The sequence below is a fragment of the Dipteris shenzhenensis genome, chromosome 8, assembly GCF_047967505.1.
Source record: "Dipteris shenzhenensis isolate YYH24624 ecotype China chromosome 8, Dip_SZ_1.0, whole genome shotgun sequence".
NCBI lineage: Eukaryota > Viridiplantae > Streptophyta > Polypodiopsida > Gleicheniales > Dipteridaceae > Dipteris > Dipteris shenzhenensis.
Window position 1 is genome coordinate 901384 of NC_141603.1, and position 20464 is coordinate 921847.

Sequence of the window (20464 nt, forward strand, 5' to 3'; positions counted from 1 at the left end):
ACTCCCAGTGAAGCCTAGCTTCTACAGAGATCGTTGTTTACATATCACAAAGAAGGGTTTCATTGACCCACCAGGATACACGCAGATCCATTTACCCCACTCACTGAGGATGTCTATTGGGTAGTTCCGGGTCTCTTCACATAGACTTCGTATCGAGAGTGGCAGAGCAGAGCGCCTACCCAGGGAGAGGCGCTTATGCACATTATGTGACATGCACAAGGTTGAGACGGAGGAGCACTTCATCTTCAGGTGTCCCGTTTACTAAGATTCGAGGGTGTTTCTACTGCCTCTTCAGAGATAGCTATGGGGTTTTGTTCCGATTCCTCTCCTATCCAAATCAGAGATGCTTGGCAGGCTTCATTCATGAGGTAGTCTGGCACTGCGAGAGGATACTTCGATCACGGAGACAGGAGCAGACCTCTTCCTTGGAAGACCCCTCTCAGAGCTCTATCACAGAGTTCTTTCAGCCATATCACCTGGACTCCCCCGAAACGAGACCTCAACATGATCGCGACCAAGAGCTAATGACTCGACAGCTCAGACAAAGAACGGTCGCCCAGATTACACTTGGGGATATTCCCTCCCTGCTTCGCGTTGCAGCACGGCTGACAGGGGTTACTGTAGTCCTTGTTAGGTGTAGAGCTATGACCAGGAGACGTCACAGGACTGCACCCTTGAGTGGTCGATAGCACTCTGTCGCTGACTTCATGCTTCCAGTGCCTCATCTACCCCTAATGTCTTGATGATGATGATGATGATGATGATGTGACTAATATGTAGTTGACCACCGACATGACTATGTTGTATTCAGTATTTAGTACTACCATTCTGCCTTTTTCATTGGTGTGGATGCTCGTTTAGTAGCTCCACCCTCATAGCTCGCTTGTGTTAGGATTTTCACAGTCTCATAGACCCATTGCTCTTCCAAAGACTTTAATAAACTTTCTTTCTTTCTTTCTCTCTTTCTCCTGCATCTTCCTCTTCCTGCTCACTCCCTTGCCACCCCTTTTGTTCCCCGTCTGAGCCTGTAACAGCTCTGGTCGCAGCCTGTTTTGGGCCAAGCTGCAGCCTGTGCTAGGGCTGCCCATTTCGTGGTAACCCTAGCTAGTTTCACACCTGTTTTGGGTTGCAACAAAGCTCTCCACAGGTCTTGCTTTCCCTTCACGCTGCCTTGGACAAATCCAGCCCCTTGCATTAGCCAAACTGGCCTAGGTCCTTTGCACCCCTTCCTCAACCCCTTCTGCCGCACCTCACCATGCCGCCCCAGCCTGTTCTGCCGCCACCCCTCCCCTCATGCCCCCCCTTGCTCTAAATCACCAGTCCTTTGGCTCACCTTTGCCCCTCCTTTTTTGGTCTGAAGGTAGGTCGTCGCCTCCTAGCCTCTTTTGTAACCCCTAGCGCTGCTCATTCAAGCTGAGAGTCAGGGCCTCTTCAATTTCAGCACACCTGCCCACACACCCCCGCCTCTCTTTCTCTTTCTTCTTTTCCCTCTCCTCTTTCCCTTCTTTGCTCCATCTTCATTGACAACAAGAACAATGATCCATTCTCCCACATGGAAAGAAGCCGGACGTGTCTCATCCTGAGCGTCGGACTTCTCTCGAGAGGGAGGCACCAGAGTTGGTGCCATAAGACACAATTCAAGTTCCTTTGGCACAATTCAGACAAACCATGAGGCTAGCACTAGAGATACTCCTTCCTCCGCCTCTCCTCCCTCGCTTCATTCCCCTTGCCTGACCATTTGACTACTCTCAAACATGCCCTCTCCATCTTCCTTGCATCCCCCCCTTGCCCCTCGTCCCCCGTTCGCTGGCTATTATCAGCCTTGTCACCCGACCTCCTCTTAGGCCAGTCCCCCCTTGGAACTCACTTCGTAGTCTTCAGTTCCCCCACTACCAACCTTTCTTTTTTTCACATACTTTACGGGTTCAAGCCTCCTACCGAACAAGGCCTTGAGGGCCTATCAACCCTCTTGGACCATTCAAAGTAGCCCCTGGGCTGCGACTTAGCCTGAAAGCATTCCTATATCTAGGAAGGGGCTCACCCCACTCTCGAGTTGCGTCCTTCCTCTTTTCCCACTTCCTGTCTGCCTTTTTCTCCCAGCTTTTCCTCTTTCTTCGCTGCCTTAGGCAGCTTCTAGGCAGCAAGAAAAAGGAGTCCGTGTTCTCGTTATAACACTAGGAGGACTTGGTTGGATACGAGAGGCTGACTTGCTAAAGAGGGTTTGCCAAGCTCCAATAAAGAATCTTGCGTCGCACGCTCTCTAGCACCCGAGCAACCCACTCCTATGCTTAAACGTCGATACCCACATGACAACCCAAGTACCGTGTTGTCGGCCAACAGAAGCCAAGAGAGGCCCCTATAGTCCAAGATCTCTTAGATCTCCTCAATCCCCTTGAGGAAGCTGACTAATTCCTTCCAGTCCATCCTCGCCCAAGATACCAAGCAATACATCCCAAGGGCACACTGAACTGCATCTAAGATCTCAACCATGCCCTCCACAAAAAGGGCCATAAATTCTGCAAACTTTGAGTCAAGTAACTCCTCCAGATTGGGAGGCACACCTTGTAAGGTCCTCTGCTTAAGGATGGAGAAAATAGCCCATAGTGTTTGACACAAAGAGGAATAAGAATGGGGCTAGAGGGAGCCCTGGATGACCTCCTATAAGGATTTGAATGGAACTCATGTACACAATGCAGAGACCAGCGAATCCACCGATCCAAGAAACCCATCATCCGCATGGTGCCCTTCGAGAAAGCCCGCTCCACCTCGTCATATGCCATCTCGAAGTCCAAGAGAGATTCGGATAGGCTGAGACTGCTCATGGGTGTCTCCTAGAAAGTGAAGATGTTGTCCAAGATGCTACGTTCTCGAACAAAACATGTCAGAGTGTCATGGATAATGTCGCAGAGGTCAACCGCAAACATGAGGTGTCCAAAAGAGTGATTGGGTGCCACTGGCGGATGTGTACCGTTTCCCCCTTTCGGGATCAAGTGAATCCAATCCCGACTGAGCGACCGGAGGAGCAATTCTCAGTCAAAGATCTTCCAAAAGCTGAACCGCATGGGAGAACAAATGACCTTCTAAAAGAAAATAGTGGTCATCTCTAGTATCTCTTGGAGGTTAATTATGGCCTTCCTCATCTTGTAACCATTGTAGTTGAGCTCCCTGTCGAGCGTGGACTAGTGGCCTAGAATTGCCTAGTCATCTTCTCTCCTTGCTGAGGAGGAGTCATACAAGAACTCTGCTCTATGGATCTTTGTGGCTTGGAGGTCAAGTTGGGCACTCTCGCAAGCCATGGGTCTTGCTCCCTGAGATGGAGGCTAGGCCCCATCTCAGCTCTCTCTCCCATCCCTGTCTTAGTGCTCTCTCTTGCTCCTATAGAGACCGTCGTCAGTGAAGCACTTGTGTATTTCATCACTACTTTTCTGAATAGCATTTGCTACACTCATCTGGCCCAACCATCCAATGAGGGATCATCAACAGATGCCATATCTAGACTATGCCTAATGGACCACCTCCTACTGTAGCAACGTATTAGACATCCACACCTCTTCTATGGGAGTCCTCGATGGGCTGTACTAAGAGAAGCACAATCAAGAAATGGTCGGACATCGTACAAGACGCTTGAAGCTCCACCTTTAGGTATAGCCCACTCTCCCGATTGCAAAAATAAACTGCTCCCATGTACTGCCGTCAATTGAAGCATCACCAAGAAGGCGGCTCCCCCTTGCTTATCGTCCTCGAAGTCTAGGTTGTTGAAGTCTCCTCGAACAATCCAAACGTCAATATCCACGAGGCTCTTAGTAAGCCATCTACGGAAACATACATGTTGTTGAGGCCATGCGGGTGAATACACGATCAAGATCCCAATCTTGGAGTCTCCCATACTCAAGCCTATCCACTCAATCCGTCCTCCTATGAGCTCATCCTGATCAAACACATCATGGCTTAAGGCCTGAGCTATTGAATGCCCCCACCCCAGCTCTTGCCCACGAACAAGAGATCATAACTCTGGACCTCTCCGTGGGAGGAGAAGGCGTGGCCATCGTCGCATATCCGAAATTGAAAATATGTGCTTCTATATCATAAGAATGTCAACTGACCAACCCACCAAGGCTCACTGCAACTCCGGTGAAAGTGTCAGCTATTGTGGCTCCTGACATGAAATGCTGAGTACTATCCCTTTCAAGAACAGTTAGATTACTATTGGTTTTTATTAAGTACGCAGCAAACAAGATTGTAGGGATAGAGAAATGGACGGTAGATATGGCCCTCAAATGGGATGAGCACCCCGGACTAGTATTATGTTGACTCTTGCTCCAGCATATAACACATACAGCGTGTATACGAAGTAGATGTGGTGAGGTGAGTGAATGTGACAAGAAGCCACACCATGAGACATGAAGAGGCTCACACCTCTTCCTACCACCCCAACTCAATTGGGATACCCTTAGCCCAATTAAATGACTAAGGTTACCCCTTGAGGTCGTGGATCTTATAAAAGTGTACTCTAATGTGTCTAACCCAACCTAGGTGCCTAATGCATGACTCTTTTAATTTCATTGATAAAATAAGTGTTACCTGCCCAATTTGGTGCTGTTTGAAGCAATGGCTCCAGTTCGATGCGCCCTATCTACTTAAATAATCTTTTGCCATAACAATCTCAGTCGGTGTCTATCATAAATACAAACATATGTCGCACTATCAAATTGACGCATAATGTAATAATGTTCTAAGGTTTGTTAATTAACAAAATAATTATTTTCCTTGTCATAAGATTCCCTCCTGCTTGGATGAACAGAAGTCCTCTTCTGAAATATCTATTGCCTCTTTCTCTTCCATACGCATTCTCATTTTACCTTTGCATTTGCATCGCCTTTTTATAATTTGCAAGTTCTTGAGGAAAATCTATAAAGAACTCTTCTTCCATCCATTGTGCATTACTTGCTGACTGGTTTTTAACTTCAGCAGATACATCTCTCTTTTTCCCACCGATACTTTTCTCTTCATGGTACACAATCCCTCAAGTCAAGATTCCTCTTGAAGCTAAATGTCCAAAAATGCAAAGGCATCAAGAGGTGATCCTTATGTTCCCGAAGTTTGGTCAAACCTCGATAATCTATACACATTCAATAAGATCCATCCTTCTTAATAACCCCAAATGGAGAACTACTTGGTCGGATTAGGTCTTTCTACATTTGATCAAATCTATTTTTCTACCTCCTCCATTTCTATAGGAATTCATCTTATAAGGAGCTCTACATGGAGGAGAAACTCCTTTATTCTCTATCGATTCTCTACAAGGAAAACAACTATTCTATATCCATTCACAAACCCATGCACCTTGAAAAGGTCATGAGAAGTGTTGGCTGAATGGAAAACATTCACTATTGGTTTCATAGTCACGCTAGATTTTTGGGATGAGGTAGAAGCCTCACCCTCTTGTTGGCTGTCGGAAGCAATGGAAGCTCAAAAATGGAAGCACAAAGGAGAAAAACGGGATGCTGTAATAGATTGCTGCGAAACTGAAGTGTGGAGGCTCAAGGGAGAGCCAACATAACAAAACCCTAGGGCTAACTGCCCTAACTGGACTAAGTGTCCTAACTGACCTAGATGGTACATAAACTAATTAAACCAATAGTCTTGAATGACTATAACTAGGCCTACAAGGATCATACCAAGATATAAGCGGCATCTATGGATAGCCTATGAGATAGCCTACAAATCCCCCTCCATGGTATGGGATGAAGTATCCTGGACATGGCTCAAGATACCTAAATAGCTAGTGTCATGGTTGCACATGTTTGTCCCGTAGGATATAGCAACCTATGACTGTACAGAGTACAACATATCAAGTTACAAAAGGTACTAAGTTTAAAGCTTGCCGAAAAGCTTCAAACTTAGGTCGAGGTAGAGCCTTCGTAAAAAGATCTGCCAAGTTATCTTCACTGGGAACATAAGACAACTCAATATCACCTACTGATAATTGCTCTCTAACATAGTGATAGTGAACCTCAATGTGCTTTGTGCAAGCATGGAAAATTGGATTTCGTGCGACAGCCAAAGCACTCTGACTATCAGTGAGGATGACGTGAGGAGAAGTTTGACGTGCACAAAGAATTGCAAGTAGCTTCCGAAGCCAAACACACTTCATTGTAGCTGTAAAAGCCGCTCTATAATCAGCTTCACAACTAGAAGTAGTAACTGTACTATGCTTCTTGTTGAACCAAGAAACACATAAAGTACCAAGCATAAAACAGTTGCCACTATGTGACACACGAGTGTCAGAACAACCAGCCCAATCACTATCAGTGAATCCATGCATGGCAAGTGAAGTATCAGCCCCATAAAGAAGGCCTAAATGCTGAGTGCCTTTAAGATATCTGAAAACACGCTTCACGGCATGCCAATGCTGCAAAGATGGGCTATGCATATATCTGCTCAACTGTGAAGCAACACACTGTAGATCAGGTCTCGCATGGCATAGGTAAATCAAGCAACCAACTGCCTGTTGATAGAGAGTGACATCACATGTACCGCTGCTATCCTCAGAAGAGAAGTGAAAACCAGTCTCTAATGGTGTGGATACTGGCTTGCAATCCTAAAACTGAAAATGTTGCAAAAGCTGTCCAATGTACTTGAATTGTGACATCAAAATGCCCCCCACACTGCTAGCAAATTGAATGCCCAGATAATAGTGCAGAAGACCAAGATCAAACATAGCAAATGTCTGCTGCAAATCAATTTTAAAATCTGCAATTTGCTGAGCATGTGTCCCAGTTACAAGCATGTCATCCACATAAAGGACTAAAATCAGCAAATCTGTCCCACGCTTGCGGATGTAAAGGGTAGCCTCTATAGGGCTGTTCTGAAAGCCAAGTGTGAGCAAATGAGAATGAATTCTCGAATACCAAGCCCGAGGTGCCTACTTCAATCCATAGAGGGCCTTTTTCAAGCAGCATACCTTCCTTTCAGAACCTTCAACCTCAAAGCAAGGAGGTTGGGAAACATAGACCTCTTCTTGCAAATGCCCATGAATGTCCCACGCTTGCGGATGTAAAAGGTAGCCTCTGTAGGGCTGTTCTGAAAGCCAAGTGTGAGCAAATGAGAATGAATTCTTGAATACCAAGCCCGAGGTGCCTGCTTCAATCCAGGCCTTTTTCAAGCGGCATACCTTGCTTTCACAACCTTCAACCTCAAAGCAAGGAGGTTGGGAAACATAGACCTCCACCTGCAAATGCCCATGAAGGAAAGCTGTCTTAATATCAAGCTGATGTATCTGCCAATGACAGTGGGCAGCAAAGGCAATAACAATGCAAATGGTAGTGATCCTGGAAGTGGGAGCAAAAGTCTCCTCAAAGTCAATGCCATACTGTTGAGCATAGCACTTAGCAACAAGACAGGCTTTGTAACGGTCCACTGAACCATCAGCTTTCCGTTTGATCTTGTAAACCCACTTAGTTCCAATGGCATTCTTGCCATAAGGCAAATCACACAACTCCCAAGTGTCATTTTGATGGATAGAATCCAATTCAGCTTGCATGGCCTTCATCCAACAATCATTTTGAAAGACACCTTGATGACATAATGGCTCTTCATTGCATGCTGCAGCAACCAAAGCAGAAGCAACAAAACTAGCATGCTCTTTCCGGACAGCTGCTCTCGTACGCGCTGGCAGAGGAGTGTCTTGTTTGTTGTCTTTTAATGTGTCAAGAAGCCAACGGGGTACATTTTTAGGCTCCTGAATTTTTGCTCTTTCCTAGTCAAGAGCCCTGTGCCAATGATCCTGATCAATGATAGGCATATCAGGCTGAATTTCTGCATGCACATGTGGCTGCAAATGACCAACAAATGGAGGAGGGACAACCTCAGATGGAACATCATCCCGAGCATCGGATGGAAACAAAGGCATCAAGCTGTCAAATATGTCTGGGGCATCAACAACGGGCTGTTTTTGACAGCCCAGCAAAGGCATAGTGGAAGATTCATCAAACACAACATCCCGACTGACAAAACACTTGCTCGTGCGGGGCTGATATAGCTTACAGCCCCTGCTCTCTGAACTATACCTAAGAAAAATGCATTTAACAGCTTTATCATCCAACTTAGTGCATCTCTGTGAAGGCACATGAGCATAAGCTAAGAATCCAAAACTCCTCATGTGGGAAATGCCAGGCTTACGACCCGTCCAAGCCTCATAAGGTGTGATAGTCTGCAATGCCTTTGTAGGACATCTATTCAAGATGTAATATGCACACATGACCGCATCCAACCACAACTTATTAGGCAAATGTTTGCCTTTCAACATGCATCTGGCCATTTCCATCACTGATCTATTCTTCCGCTCAGCCATGGGATTCTGTTGAGGAGTATAAGGCACCGTGCATCGGTGATTAATGCCATGGGAAGCCAAAAAAACAGCAAACTCCTTCGACATGTATTCACCCCCCTGTCTGTATTAATGTGAGCAATGTGCAGCCCACTCTCATTCTCAGCCAAGGAAATAAAGTGCTTGAAGCATGAAGAAACATCAGACTTGGATTTCAATGCGAAAATTCAAGTGTACCTAATAAAATAGTAGAACCCCCCAAGAGCTGTAACCCTCATGGGTCCACAAACATCACTATGAACCAGATAAAGCTTACCTGAAGCACCAACTCTCCCATCCTTGGGAAACGCAGCATGGTGCATCTTACCAAGTAAGCATGGTAACATGTTTGGAAGGCATATGCATTTTTAGAAGATCCATAGCCATATCTTCCTTATATAACTTCACTAGGGCTTCAAAATTGAGGTGTCTAAACCTCTCATGCCACAAATGAGTATCTGCCATGGTAGAATCAATAGCAAAGTTCTATGAAAAAAAAAGAAAAAAGAATCAATAGCAAAGGCATGTGCATCGGCAAGTGCAGCATCATCATCTGAACATCTGTCATAAGCATCAAGTCTGTAAAGACCACTACACAATGTGCCAGTCAAAACCAGGGTAAAGGCATGTATAACATCATACATTGCACACCTCACACCATCAAAAATAACCTAAAAGCCACATGTAGCAATGGCTGAAGTAGAAATGAGGTTCTTATGAATGCCTAGAACATAAAGCACATGCTCTAGAGTGACAATACCACCAGAGACAGAAGTAAGAGCAACTTGCCCAATACCTTTCACGGTATATGATGCATTATTGGCACATGTGACATTGCCCCCCTTAGATGTAAGCTCCAATGAGCTAAATAACTTCCTGCAGGAAGTGATGTGCTTGCTAGCACCACTATCAAAGAACCAGGCATCACGAACGTCGAAAACTGCCATACAAGCATCATGAACATCAGGATTATATTGACATGTAACCAAGAAAGCCCAATGGTGTTCTTGTGCGAAATCAGTGGACTCATGTCGATCTTCTGCACTATAAGAACCAGATATTGCAAGACCAAACTCTTTCTTTTTCTTTTCAGATGCTATGCGCTTCCTGCATTCAGAAATATCATGCCCACGTTTCCTGCAATAATTGCATCTCTTCTTCTTTTTGTAATCCCCTGAAGAAGAGGCACCATGTGAATGATCAGCATGGGAATGAGAGGGCTTTCCAGCTGAAACCTTGCCTTTATCTTTTTGTTTGTGATGGGCAGTAAATGCTTGATCACTAGCCATAGTAGCATTGCGATTCACACGACTTTGCTCCTCCTGAAGAAGAGCAGCAACAAGCTGGTCAAATGAGAAATGATTGGCATCACCCCCTGCAACCAACCTCAATGTAGTAGCAAAGCCTTGATATGAATCAGGCAACCCATCAAGGGTATTAGAAACCAGCTGAGAATCATGCATAATCTCATCAATGTTGGCCAACTGCTCTTTCAAATCCTTCACATTAGTGAGATAGACATCCATGTTACCACCCTCATCAAGCTTTAAATCTTTCAACTTCCTGCGGAGATAGGCAACCCTCGCCTCATTCCGCACCTGATACAAAGATGCCAACTGATCCCATGCTTGCTTAGCCGTCTTGCAAGACCGAATATGAGGGATAATAACCCGTTTTACCGAAACAGCAATCAAGGCATGTGCTTTGGCATCACGACCATCCCATTGAATTCGCTCCTATGAAGGAGGCAAAGCACCTGGAGCTGGAGATGCAGGTGTCCTAGCAGTAGCATTAGAACCATCACCTGAAGACCCATCACCTAAAGAAGTAAAGGCTGTAGGTGTAGCACCAGTAATAGTGCGTGTAGGCTTGGCCTCAGAACTTGAAACAATCTGCCATAGAATTCTTGGCAACCAAAACATGTCCCATCATGTATGACCACATGGGGTGATTGGTGCCATCAAGCTTGTCATTAGCCCCAATAAGCCCAATCAAATCATCTTTGCCACCAGATATGGTGCTGAAATACAAGGCAAATGCACCAACTGGCACAGCAAATGAGAGAAAGGCAACCTCTCAGAATCAAGTGCCAAAAATCTGCCCAAGCTTCAAAGCTTATGTCTGCAAAAGATTCTACTGTCCCAAGGTGTACCTGTTGCAAGAAAAATCCCCAAAGGCAACACGAGGCCTTTCCAAAATGCAAATGAAGCAGAAATTGGAAAAAGCCAATGCAACAATGGCTTACCCAATGATGTACAGTAGTGACAGGCTTTGAAAGCAAGCAAATGAGGGATGCAAATGAGAATTACAGCAAAAGAAGTGCTCCCACGAGGAGGAGAGCACGTAGGAATGCAAAGAAAGAGATCCAATGGAGAGAAGCTCGCAGCCCGAGGAAAAGAGATGCCAAATGAGGAGGGAAGGGCTCAAAGAGAAGTCTCCAGATCAATTCAGCAGCTCCAAATGGCTTCAAACGTCGGCATGCAGCTCGAGGCAGCTCCAAAATGCTGACACATAGCTCGAGACAGCTCCCAAATGCTGAGAAACTTAAGAAATGACTGGCACACACCCCGAGGCAGCTCCGTACGAATTTCTGACAGGTCCATATGGCTGTACGGATTTTTGACAGGTGTACAGATTTCTAACGGGTCCGTACAGCTGGACGGATTTTTTGACAAGTCTATACAATGTGTACGGAAGTTCGTACAGATGTTGTAAATGCACACGTGTGGTCGCTTTTTGCTGCAGCAGGCTGGAAAATGCACCAAAACACAGTTCCCTTCGCGAGAGTTGCTCCAAAGTGCGGTCTTCTCACGACAAAATGAGGTTTTTCACGACATAAGTGCTTGGAAAGGCCTCAAACACTCATGGGAGTGTGAAAACCAGCAAGACCAGCAAGAATGAGAGCTCCAGAGGCTGCCAAACAGCTTGGGAAAGCTGTCAATGGCTGAGGGAATGGATTCCCGACCTGCTCTGATACCACTGTTGGGTGTTGGAAGCAATGGAAGCTAAAAAATGGAAGCACAAAGGAGAAAAACGGGATGCTGTAATAGATTGCTGCAAAACTCAAGTGTGGAGGCTCAAGGGAGAGCCAACATAACAAAACCCTAGGGCTAACTGTCCTAACTAACCTAGATGGTACATAAACTAACTGTACCAATAGTCCTAACTGACTATAACTAGGCCTACATGGCTCATACCAAGGTATAAGTGGCATCTATGGATAGCCCATGAGATAGCCTACACCTCCGCTTGGACGCCTTGACTTTCCCTTTGACTGAATTTGTCTTGGTAATTTCAACCAAAGAATAGGACATTTATGCCATACATTCTCCGGCTTACGTTTCTTTCATCCAAAACATTTGCCTTTCTTATCTTCATCAGTCATGGAAAGAAATGGCACCCATCCGGGACGTAATTGGCTATGTACATTCTGCACAAAAGCCTTTTCCTTTCCCTTATTGTTGACGGGTTTACGAGGATTCAACTTTCTTTCAGCTATTTCAGCCAGTTTAGTGAGGTCTCTAGGAGTGCTTGGGTTGAACATTTCAACATCATACCTCTTCACTCTTTCCTCGTAACTCTAAAGAGACTTTACAAAACTTGGCTATAAATTCAGCAATACTCTCATTGTCAAATTGCTTGAACCTTTCCCACGGAGGTCAAGTTCTCTTCATGCGTTGGTGGCATGAAAGTGGCTATCAACTGTTCCACAACTTAGCCCATTCAAGCATAGGCTCTTTTCGTGTCTGTAACAATGACGACCACATTAAAGCATCCTTTTGTAGATGCAATGTAGCAAAAGCAAGCTTCTCTTGTTCAGTCTTGTCTTGATGGACAAAGTAAAGCTCGAAATTGTGGATGCAATTAAGGATTTTATCAACCTCGCTTTCTCCATCATTTTCAAGGAATTCAATTCTCTCTTGGTTGAAACTTGATTCTTTTTTTAGGAGTGGATTCATGGATTCATTTCTCCTTTCATTTCCAAAAGAGAACTCTCTATCTATATGTTCTTGTTGGAAAGAGGAGGGTAACTCCATTCCTGGGTAATCGTAGTTAAGGTGTGCTGTAAACTGGTGCACTATGCACTCTTGCCTAAGCAATTCAAAAGAGATGTGATGGTACAATGGAATACCCTTCGACAATGCCAAGAAGAAAAAGTTAGTGTGGTACTCTCTTTTGGGACACTTTACTTAAGAGTTCAAGCTTAATATAGAAAGCTTTGGTCGAAAATATAGCAAAACAACTGACAAGGTGTGGAGGTGAGGAGGGAGAAGCTTCATGAGAAGCTTCGCATAGAAGCCAGATGTAACAAAGAGGCTAGTACATATGATATCTACTTAGCTAGCTAGCTGACAAGGTGTGGAGGTGAGGAGGGAGAAGCTTCATGAAGCCAGACGTAACAAAGGCACTAGTTAGTATGCTATCTAGTTAGCTAGCTACTACTCTTTTTAGTAGGCTGATGGTTGTTGCCACGTGGCACTTGGGGATCTGTCCCATAAGCAATGTTGTAATTTGCAGCCAGTCTTGGAACTATAACTAGCCTGTTGTACTACATTTGTATATAGCTATTACCATTGATCATTCATCTATCATTATGAATCTCCTCAAACCTGAGTACTTGCTCAAACTGGCTTCCCTTTGGCTTCCCTTTGCTAATTGCACATTTTCCGGTTCAGTTTATGGTCAATTACTGTTAATGATTTAGGGATTGGCCAGGGAATAGTTCAGTCAGGGTCACTTTAGTTACAGCTAGACCGAAATAGGGTTAGTCCTATTGCACCAGAGCTTCAGCCCCATCTTTTTTTTTTCTGCAGAAAAGCTTCAACCCCATCTTATGTGGCACTCTGACAGAATGTACCCAATCAGAATGCACTAAATACATGCACTAGATGCAATACTTGCATCTGATTGGCTGCCCTAGAGTGAGTGATATGGTGAGTGACTGTTCGTGTGACATGTGGCAACACCACAACAGATAGATAAATAGCATGGTGCAATGTGGCAACCATGCCCTTCATCCATGATGAATGTATGTGAGGGCTCGCCCCATCATGGGGCCCCTTAAAACCCTATCCATGGCAGTGTCATGAATGTCCACGCTAGGACCCAAGGTCTACATATGACTCTTTTTGACATTTTATTAATCCTAACCCAGAATTTCCCCAAAGGTAATTAGTTCATCACTTTTTCAACATCCTTGTCGTTTCCCCCCCCAGAAAACCAACATCTTTGTCATAACAGCAAAGCAAAGGTCTTATTCTGAAGATAGATGCTTTAAATGCGGTGAGTGTGGCCACAATCTCTATGATTTTCTTAGAAAGAAAATTGTCATGTCAGCCCATAGTTTACTTTAAAAATGGCACTTGGGGCTTTCAGTCCGCAAGCTGAGGGTGTACCTCCTCATTGGCAGGCCAAGGGTTCACGTTCCGGGTGTCTTGATCCTTTATCTGTGATGATTGGCCTGATACAAGGCGCAGATTCTCAAAATCCTTAAATTCCAAGATTCCCCTCAAATGGCTGAGCACTTATATACAGATACATTACTAATTCCAGAGCATCCATTGGATACACTAAGGACACTAGAGTTGGCCAACATCGTATTACAACAAGCAGGCAACTTGATAATATATGTATAAGGTGTGTACATATGTGTCTGTACTTTTTTATGGGGACCTCTAATATATTACTAAAGGTTCTTAGATGTTAAAATTATCAACTGTTCAAAATTTTGTCACCAAAACATGTTTAGCAACAAATTCTTTTGCATAAGGTGATAAAGATGGCAGGATTGTGAGGGAGGATAGAGAGAGGAAGAGGAGGTGTGGTGCTGAAGACTCATTATGTACAAGCTTTCCATGTGTATCTAGCCGGTAACATTGGGATTCTGAGGCCTTCGTTTCAGCAAGCAACGAGAAAATCAGCAAAAATGAGATGGAAATAAACAGACAAAGAAGAAAACAAGGTCTGCTCTTTGTAGCCTTACCGAAGGACATCTGTTTTAACCTTCTTTATTTTGCTGCTCTGTTCTTGGACTCTCAATTGTTCTTTCCTCCTCTTTCTCTTGTTTAATTCTGCCCTGGTGAGTTTTTTCACCTTTGCTTGCCTACAACATACACTTGAATGTTTTAATTAACTTTCTAAAAAGGTCAAAGTTTAGTTTCTGAGACATAATAAAGGTGTGTTAAGCTTGTCACAAAATAACAATGTAACTTGATGAGATATATGAACAAGGCCCACCCAAGGAGGGAAAAGTGGACTAATTTTTGCTGATGATTAGCTTAGACAAACTAACCTTAAATTTGCCCCATGGAAAGTGTATAGTGTGTGCACCTTCATAACTACTTGTAACTAAAAGAAAGAAATATTGTCTATTGGGAACGACTGTTCACCAAAACAAAAGATGGATTGCACAAAAACTGTTTACATAACAAACATCCCAAATGGGCAAACTATAAGCAATGCAAAACTAGATAGTATGCAACCACTCAGAGGTGTGATGTATGTATGACTTACTCATTCATCTTAAAGGCAACAAATACAATCAGTTTTACGTCAATTGTAGATTATCAAAGACTGCAATAACGTAAGTGCCCATAAGATGAAAGTTCATGAAACAATAAATAAATGCAAGACCGTTGCCCCATTCAACAATCTCAATTACTAGATCATCGAATTCTTTCTGAAGCCATGCATTTCCAGGCAGCGAGTAGAGTTGAACCTGTATACAGGAGAACAAGACAATCTGGGATGCATCCTTTTCCTCACAGCAGTCATGCCCTAGTTATAAGTATACACTCTAGTTAATTTAGTGTCCACCAGTCGCCAACAGACTTCAGCTTGAACCTGAAACATTTATTCCTATGCAGAATAGATTTTTCTTCAGTTGGATAATACAAAGCTTGCAGTTGGATGATAATTATCCATTGATTGCAAATCACAAAAGCAACAGTTTGACAATATTGCTATAGATGTTGGCCTAAGTTAGCTCCCTATCATGGGTTTAAAAAGGTCCAGTAGATTCCAGCTATACAAAACACTAGTTCTATTCGAGCCATCATTAGAGCGAGACTGGGTTTTTGAGTTATGTACAGTTATACAAAAACACTTGTATTCTTAACTACTCCGGGCATCATTAGAGTGAGACTGGTATTGCTAATTGATTATGTCTATTCTTAACAACTGGCTGTCATGAGCATCTACAGCTTATGGCATGACTGTCTAGGTGGCAGCCCTGCAGCCCCAGCAGCCCAGAACACCAAACAGATGGCAGCAGCAGAACGGGAGCATGCAGGTTGCCATGTGGCCTGTGCAGACATCAGGTGTCAGGCAGGCTGCCAGGTAGACTGTGCAGACAGGTGCAGTGCAACAGCAGGCAATGATATCAGCAATACAGACCTGATGTCAAGCTATGCTGATGTGGCCGTGGGGTCACTCCATCAGCTAGAGCAGCTCCAGCAGATCCAGGAGGCCCAGCAGGCATGTCAGCATCAGAAAGGGAGAGGGAGAAGAGGAGCAGCCTGCCTTTCTCCATGTCCACCTACAAGGACAGCCCCTGCACTATAGTTGTACTTTCAGCCATTTGGGCAACAATTCTAAGGTGAGATATAGCTATATCAGGGAGCATTCATCAATGCATGGTCACCACACACTTTGGCACATCAACCATGAGCAACGAGACATCTTCCAACCCGGGCATAGTGGATAAGGCGATGTCCGCACCAAGTAAAGCTCCAGAGTCCACCAGAAGCACTCAAAGATGCCATCTGCCATGGTAGCAATGATGCAAGAAATGATGCAGATGCAGTAACAATATTCAGGAACCCTTTCCACCCAGACGTTACAACTCCAAGAGATGAGAGAAGAGGGAGACAGAGCAACAAAAAGCACGGGATCAAGCAGCACAAGAAGCAAGAGACACAAAGAACACGAGGCTCGTGAAGCAAAAGGAGAATGGAATTGAGAACTACTCATGTCTCTCATCAAACGAAGATAGTGGAGATGCGCAAATCCACCAAGTCTTCATTTCTCGAAAAGCTCAACTTCCAAAGGTATGATGGCAAGACTAATCCCTTGGTTCCGATCTCTTGGCTAATCAGTTCAAAAGCTACTTCTCAATGGTACAACCCTGAAACACCCCCAACCAAGCCAAGTCTCTCTGACCTCGGTAATGTGTAGCCCTTTCATATAGTAATGGAATACACAAATAGAAACCTCTTAAGGTTGAGCTAGCACCTCACCTCCTAACCATAGGATTAGTACTTCGAGCCTAGAGCACCACGAGAATTTGCCAACATGAAGGTCAAATCATGCTTCCCATACCACTTGACCCTAACTCTAGCAACAACTCCTGGGCCAATAGGTCTAACATCCACATGAGACACCCAAGTCCAAGATGCTCCAAGATAATCTAATATGAAGTCCTAGGCTTGTATTTATATGCCTAGCTTGGCTACCTCTAGCAGTTAGTTCTAACCTTTTATAAACCATGCTTTTTCTAGAAGAACTTACATTAGCTTTGTCTGTCATGGATCAGCCCGGTCCATTTAATCTAAACCGCATCCATACCTGCTCCAATCTCAACCATAGACTAATCCAAACATCATATTAGAATGTGCCCTAATCCTAGATCCAATCCACGATCATAGGTTAAGCCTTGCTTTTCCCAGCATAGTTTACCTTAGATTTGCATTTGCTCAGTGCTGCCTACAGCCTACATAGGCCAAGAGGGTTTAAACTTTAAAGTTTAAACAGCCTATGCATAATTTATATAATTAAACTTTTTAATTCAAGAATCAAAATCAAGGTTCATTATTCAAGAATCTTCAATCAACTTTAAATTTTAATATTCAATGCCCATGAATGAGATGCAATGGCTCAAGACCCAAGAGTCAATCATTGATTCAAAAGAGAACAAAACGAAATACATGTCATAATATTGCACTGGTCAGTGACTCAATGCCAAGTCACATAATCCATAATCCATGAAACACTCTAGTCTCTACTATCTAGTGACTAGTCTCTAGAGCTAGAGACTAGGAGCCGAGGGCCCTGGCCCCTCTCCAAGATCCTCTACCTCATCACTGTGATCACCAAATGAATCTGCATCCTCTCAAGAGGAAGAGGAAGTACCACCCTCGAACCAACCCATGGCTCGCAGTTGATTTGAGTCCTTTGAGTCTGTAGTGTCTACCAATGCCCTGCCTCGACGTCCTCAAAGTGAAGATGCAATAGCAGTAACAGATACACGTGATCCCCCTCATGAGGCTCCGGCTCGTGCTCGATGCTGATAACCACGCAGCTGAGGAGAGACCTGCTGTGACGATACCAAGCCCGTGGCAGGTGTCTTTGTATCCTCTATAGCAACAGCATGTAGTTGTGGTGCCCGAGCTCGAGTCTGTGAACGTGTCTAACATCAAAATCGGAGCATATCCTATCGTAGGAAGTCGTAGATATCATCGTTCTCTTGACTTTGCTGGACGATTGACATATCGACAAGCTTCAGCTTTATTTTATCAGGATCAACTTGCTTCGGCTTCCACTCAATGCTACCAGTACCATCTGTAGACCTGTACTTCTCAAGCAGGCGTAGGTTGGCATTTACATATACCAACCTGTTGAGCTGCTCCACGCTCAACCTAACACAATTTATAAATATAAAGAAGTCAATTCTAAAGTCTGAAGACTTATTTTTAGAAATGTTATAAGCTATACATAATAACTTATAACTTATAAGTTATATTATATATTTACTGACTAAGTAGGTAAAACTTAAGGACTTCTTTTTCTTCCTAGTGCGTATGTCTACACATATACTCCATATCCTCTCAGCCGGACCTGATGTGCAATCTTGGGAGAGGATGGAAAGAGCTAGGGTCTGAAATGAGAAATTCAAAATCCCAAATGTCTCCCACCAAGAAAGAGCCAACAGCCTGTTGTCTCTTTCCTTGGCAATTGCATGGGAGAAATGACCCATGTCATTGCGAAACTCGACTATGTCCTCTTCAATTCTATTGCAATTTGCAAATTGCAATACAAAAAAAACAATATAAACAATTAGGCATTAATAAACATTAAATATAAAGCAATTAGCACTAAGCGGGCTGCATTAATTTACTCTCTGACCTCACCTATTCTGGACTGATGAGTCGCAAACTTTATCCTAGTACTGGGTTCATCCACTCACAAGCATCCGATCATTCCATTTAGCAAGTTCTTTCCATAGTTAATGGAGCATATGTGCCATAGTGTGGATTGGCCTATGAAACCAATCCCATATCTTCCTTCAAAATCCTAGTATGTCATCTTTTCTGAAATTTTATCAACAAGAATCGACTTTCAAGTTAGACCAAGATTGCAAGTTACAAGACTTTTGACCATGGAACTTGGAACTTGCAAGTCATAAGAGTCGAGACTTTTATTCATACCTCCTCTGCTCCAGGATAGATTGTGGGCAATCCTCTGTTACTTTCCGAAGCTTCAGCATGAGCTCATAGAGCAGGCCCATAGTACAACCCTCATGATCAAAGAGTCGAAGCACAAAGTACAAGGGCTCTATGGCCATCTGGATGGAAAGCACTTCCTACCAAAAGTGATTGTCGAGGACAATCCTCTCAACATTTTGTCCAGCAGATAATCTTGAGTCATTCCAGTCCAACCAATCTGAACATGGTCATCATGCGACGGAGGCTTTCTTTGGTCTTAACCAGCCTATGAGAATGAAGCGGCAAGCCCTTCATGAGTACTTGGCCAAGAAAAACATTCCAAGATAGAAAGACAAACAAATTCAAACAATTAATAATTCAATGAATCATCATTCTTGAATCTTAATTGCTAAGAACCAAGAAAATGTAGCCAAATCGTGTCTTCGATGGTCTCATAAGCTCCCACTTGCACTCCCTTCTAAATAGGGCCAGTGCATGTGGCTTACGAGTGATATAAGTCACTAATTGCATGGCTTTATCGACCACATCAGACACCCAAGGCAACTTCCCAATATCCTCCATCATCAGGTGAAGAGAGTGTGAAGCACAAGGGGTCCACACTATCTTGGAATACTTCTCCTCAAGGAGACTTTCCATTCTTCTACAGTTGGAGCCATTGTCAGTAATGACTTGCACCACACTCTCTTCACCAACCTCCTTGATGGCTACCTCAAATTGGCTCCATATCCACTCCCCGGTGATGTGAAGGCCGGCATGTGATGCATCAACCACCCTCAGGAAGATAAATCCAACACAAGAACTAACCAAGATATTAATCATGTGTCTCCTCTTCGTGTCACTCCATCCATCAGAGACTATGGTGCATCCATACCGACTCCAGGCTTCCTTAAGTCACTCCCACTTGCTTCTTCAATTTTGTGGTGTGGAGAGTCACAGAGAGAGAGAGGGGGGGGGGAGAGAGAGAGAGAGAGAGAGAGAGAGAGAGACTCTCTACCAACTGCTACAAGTGCATGGTAAAACATTTTGTAGGCAGGAGTCCTTAAAACATTGAAGGGAATATTGCAAGCGTAGAAAAATTGTTCCTCTGCAATTTCTGCCTCTTGCTTCAAGCGTGGTGCCCAAGCAACCTGCATAGGAGTAACTCTCTGAGTGACAACTGCTAGACCACGTGTCCTCTTGGCAAGAGGTCGTGGAGGAGCTGATGGCATAGCGAACAGCCCAACTGACATGGATGCCAATGGAGGCGTGCCATGTAAAGGCTCAGTAAAGGCACTCCCATGCACTTGTGATGACGATGCACCTGCCCGTACCCCTCCTGCTATGACTATGACATATCCACATCCCTGATATCTGACTGGGATGATGTGGCAGTGGGAGTGACAGTTGCCTATATGCCCAACTTTTGCTGCTCTTGCAACACATTAGCTTGAAGGACCTGTTCTGTGACCAAGGATGGAGGAGGGGTCAAATCTTTGCAAATTTGGATGGGGTACTTCCATATACCAAGAAGATTCCCTCTGGAATGGCTTGGCAAGGACCTCTACCGTGGCCTTCCTCCCATAAAAAATGTGCTCAAACTCGAGGGGCGGATCCTGTCATTGTCTCACCACAAAACTTGCATACTGACCTCCTTGTGCTAGATGATCCATATCTC

General features: G+C 44.2%; 1 protein-coding gene across 1 annotated transcript in view; it reads right to left on the minus strand.

Annotated features, from left to right (window-relative positions):
• Window positions 1–20464, minus strand: part of LOC147898929 (Nop53 protein) — a 104793-nt gene that overhangs the window by 4022 nt on the left and 80307 nt on the right. The window contains exon 8 of the mRNA XM_087378160.1: window positions 14352–14471. Within this exon, the coding sequence (XP_087234286.1) occupies window positions 14352–14471 (120 nt within the window). The remainder of the gene's footprint in view (window positions 1–14351; window positions 14472–20464) is intronic.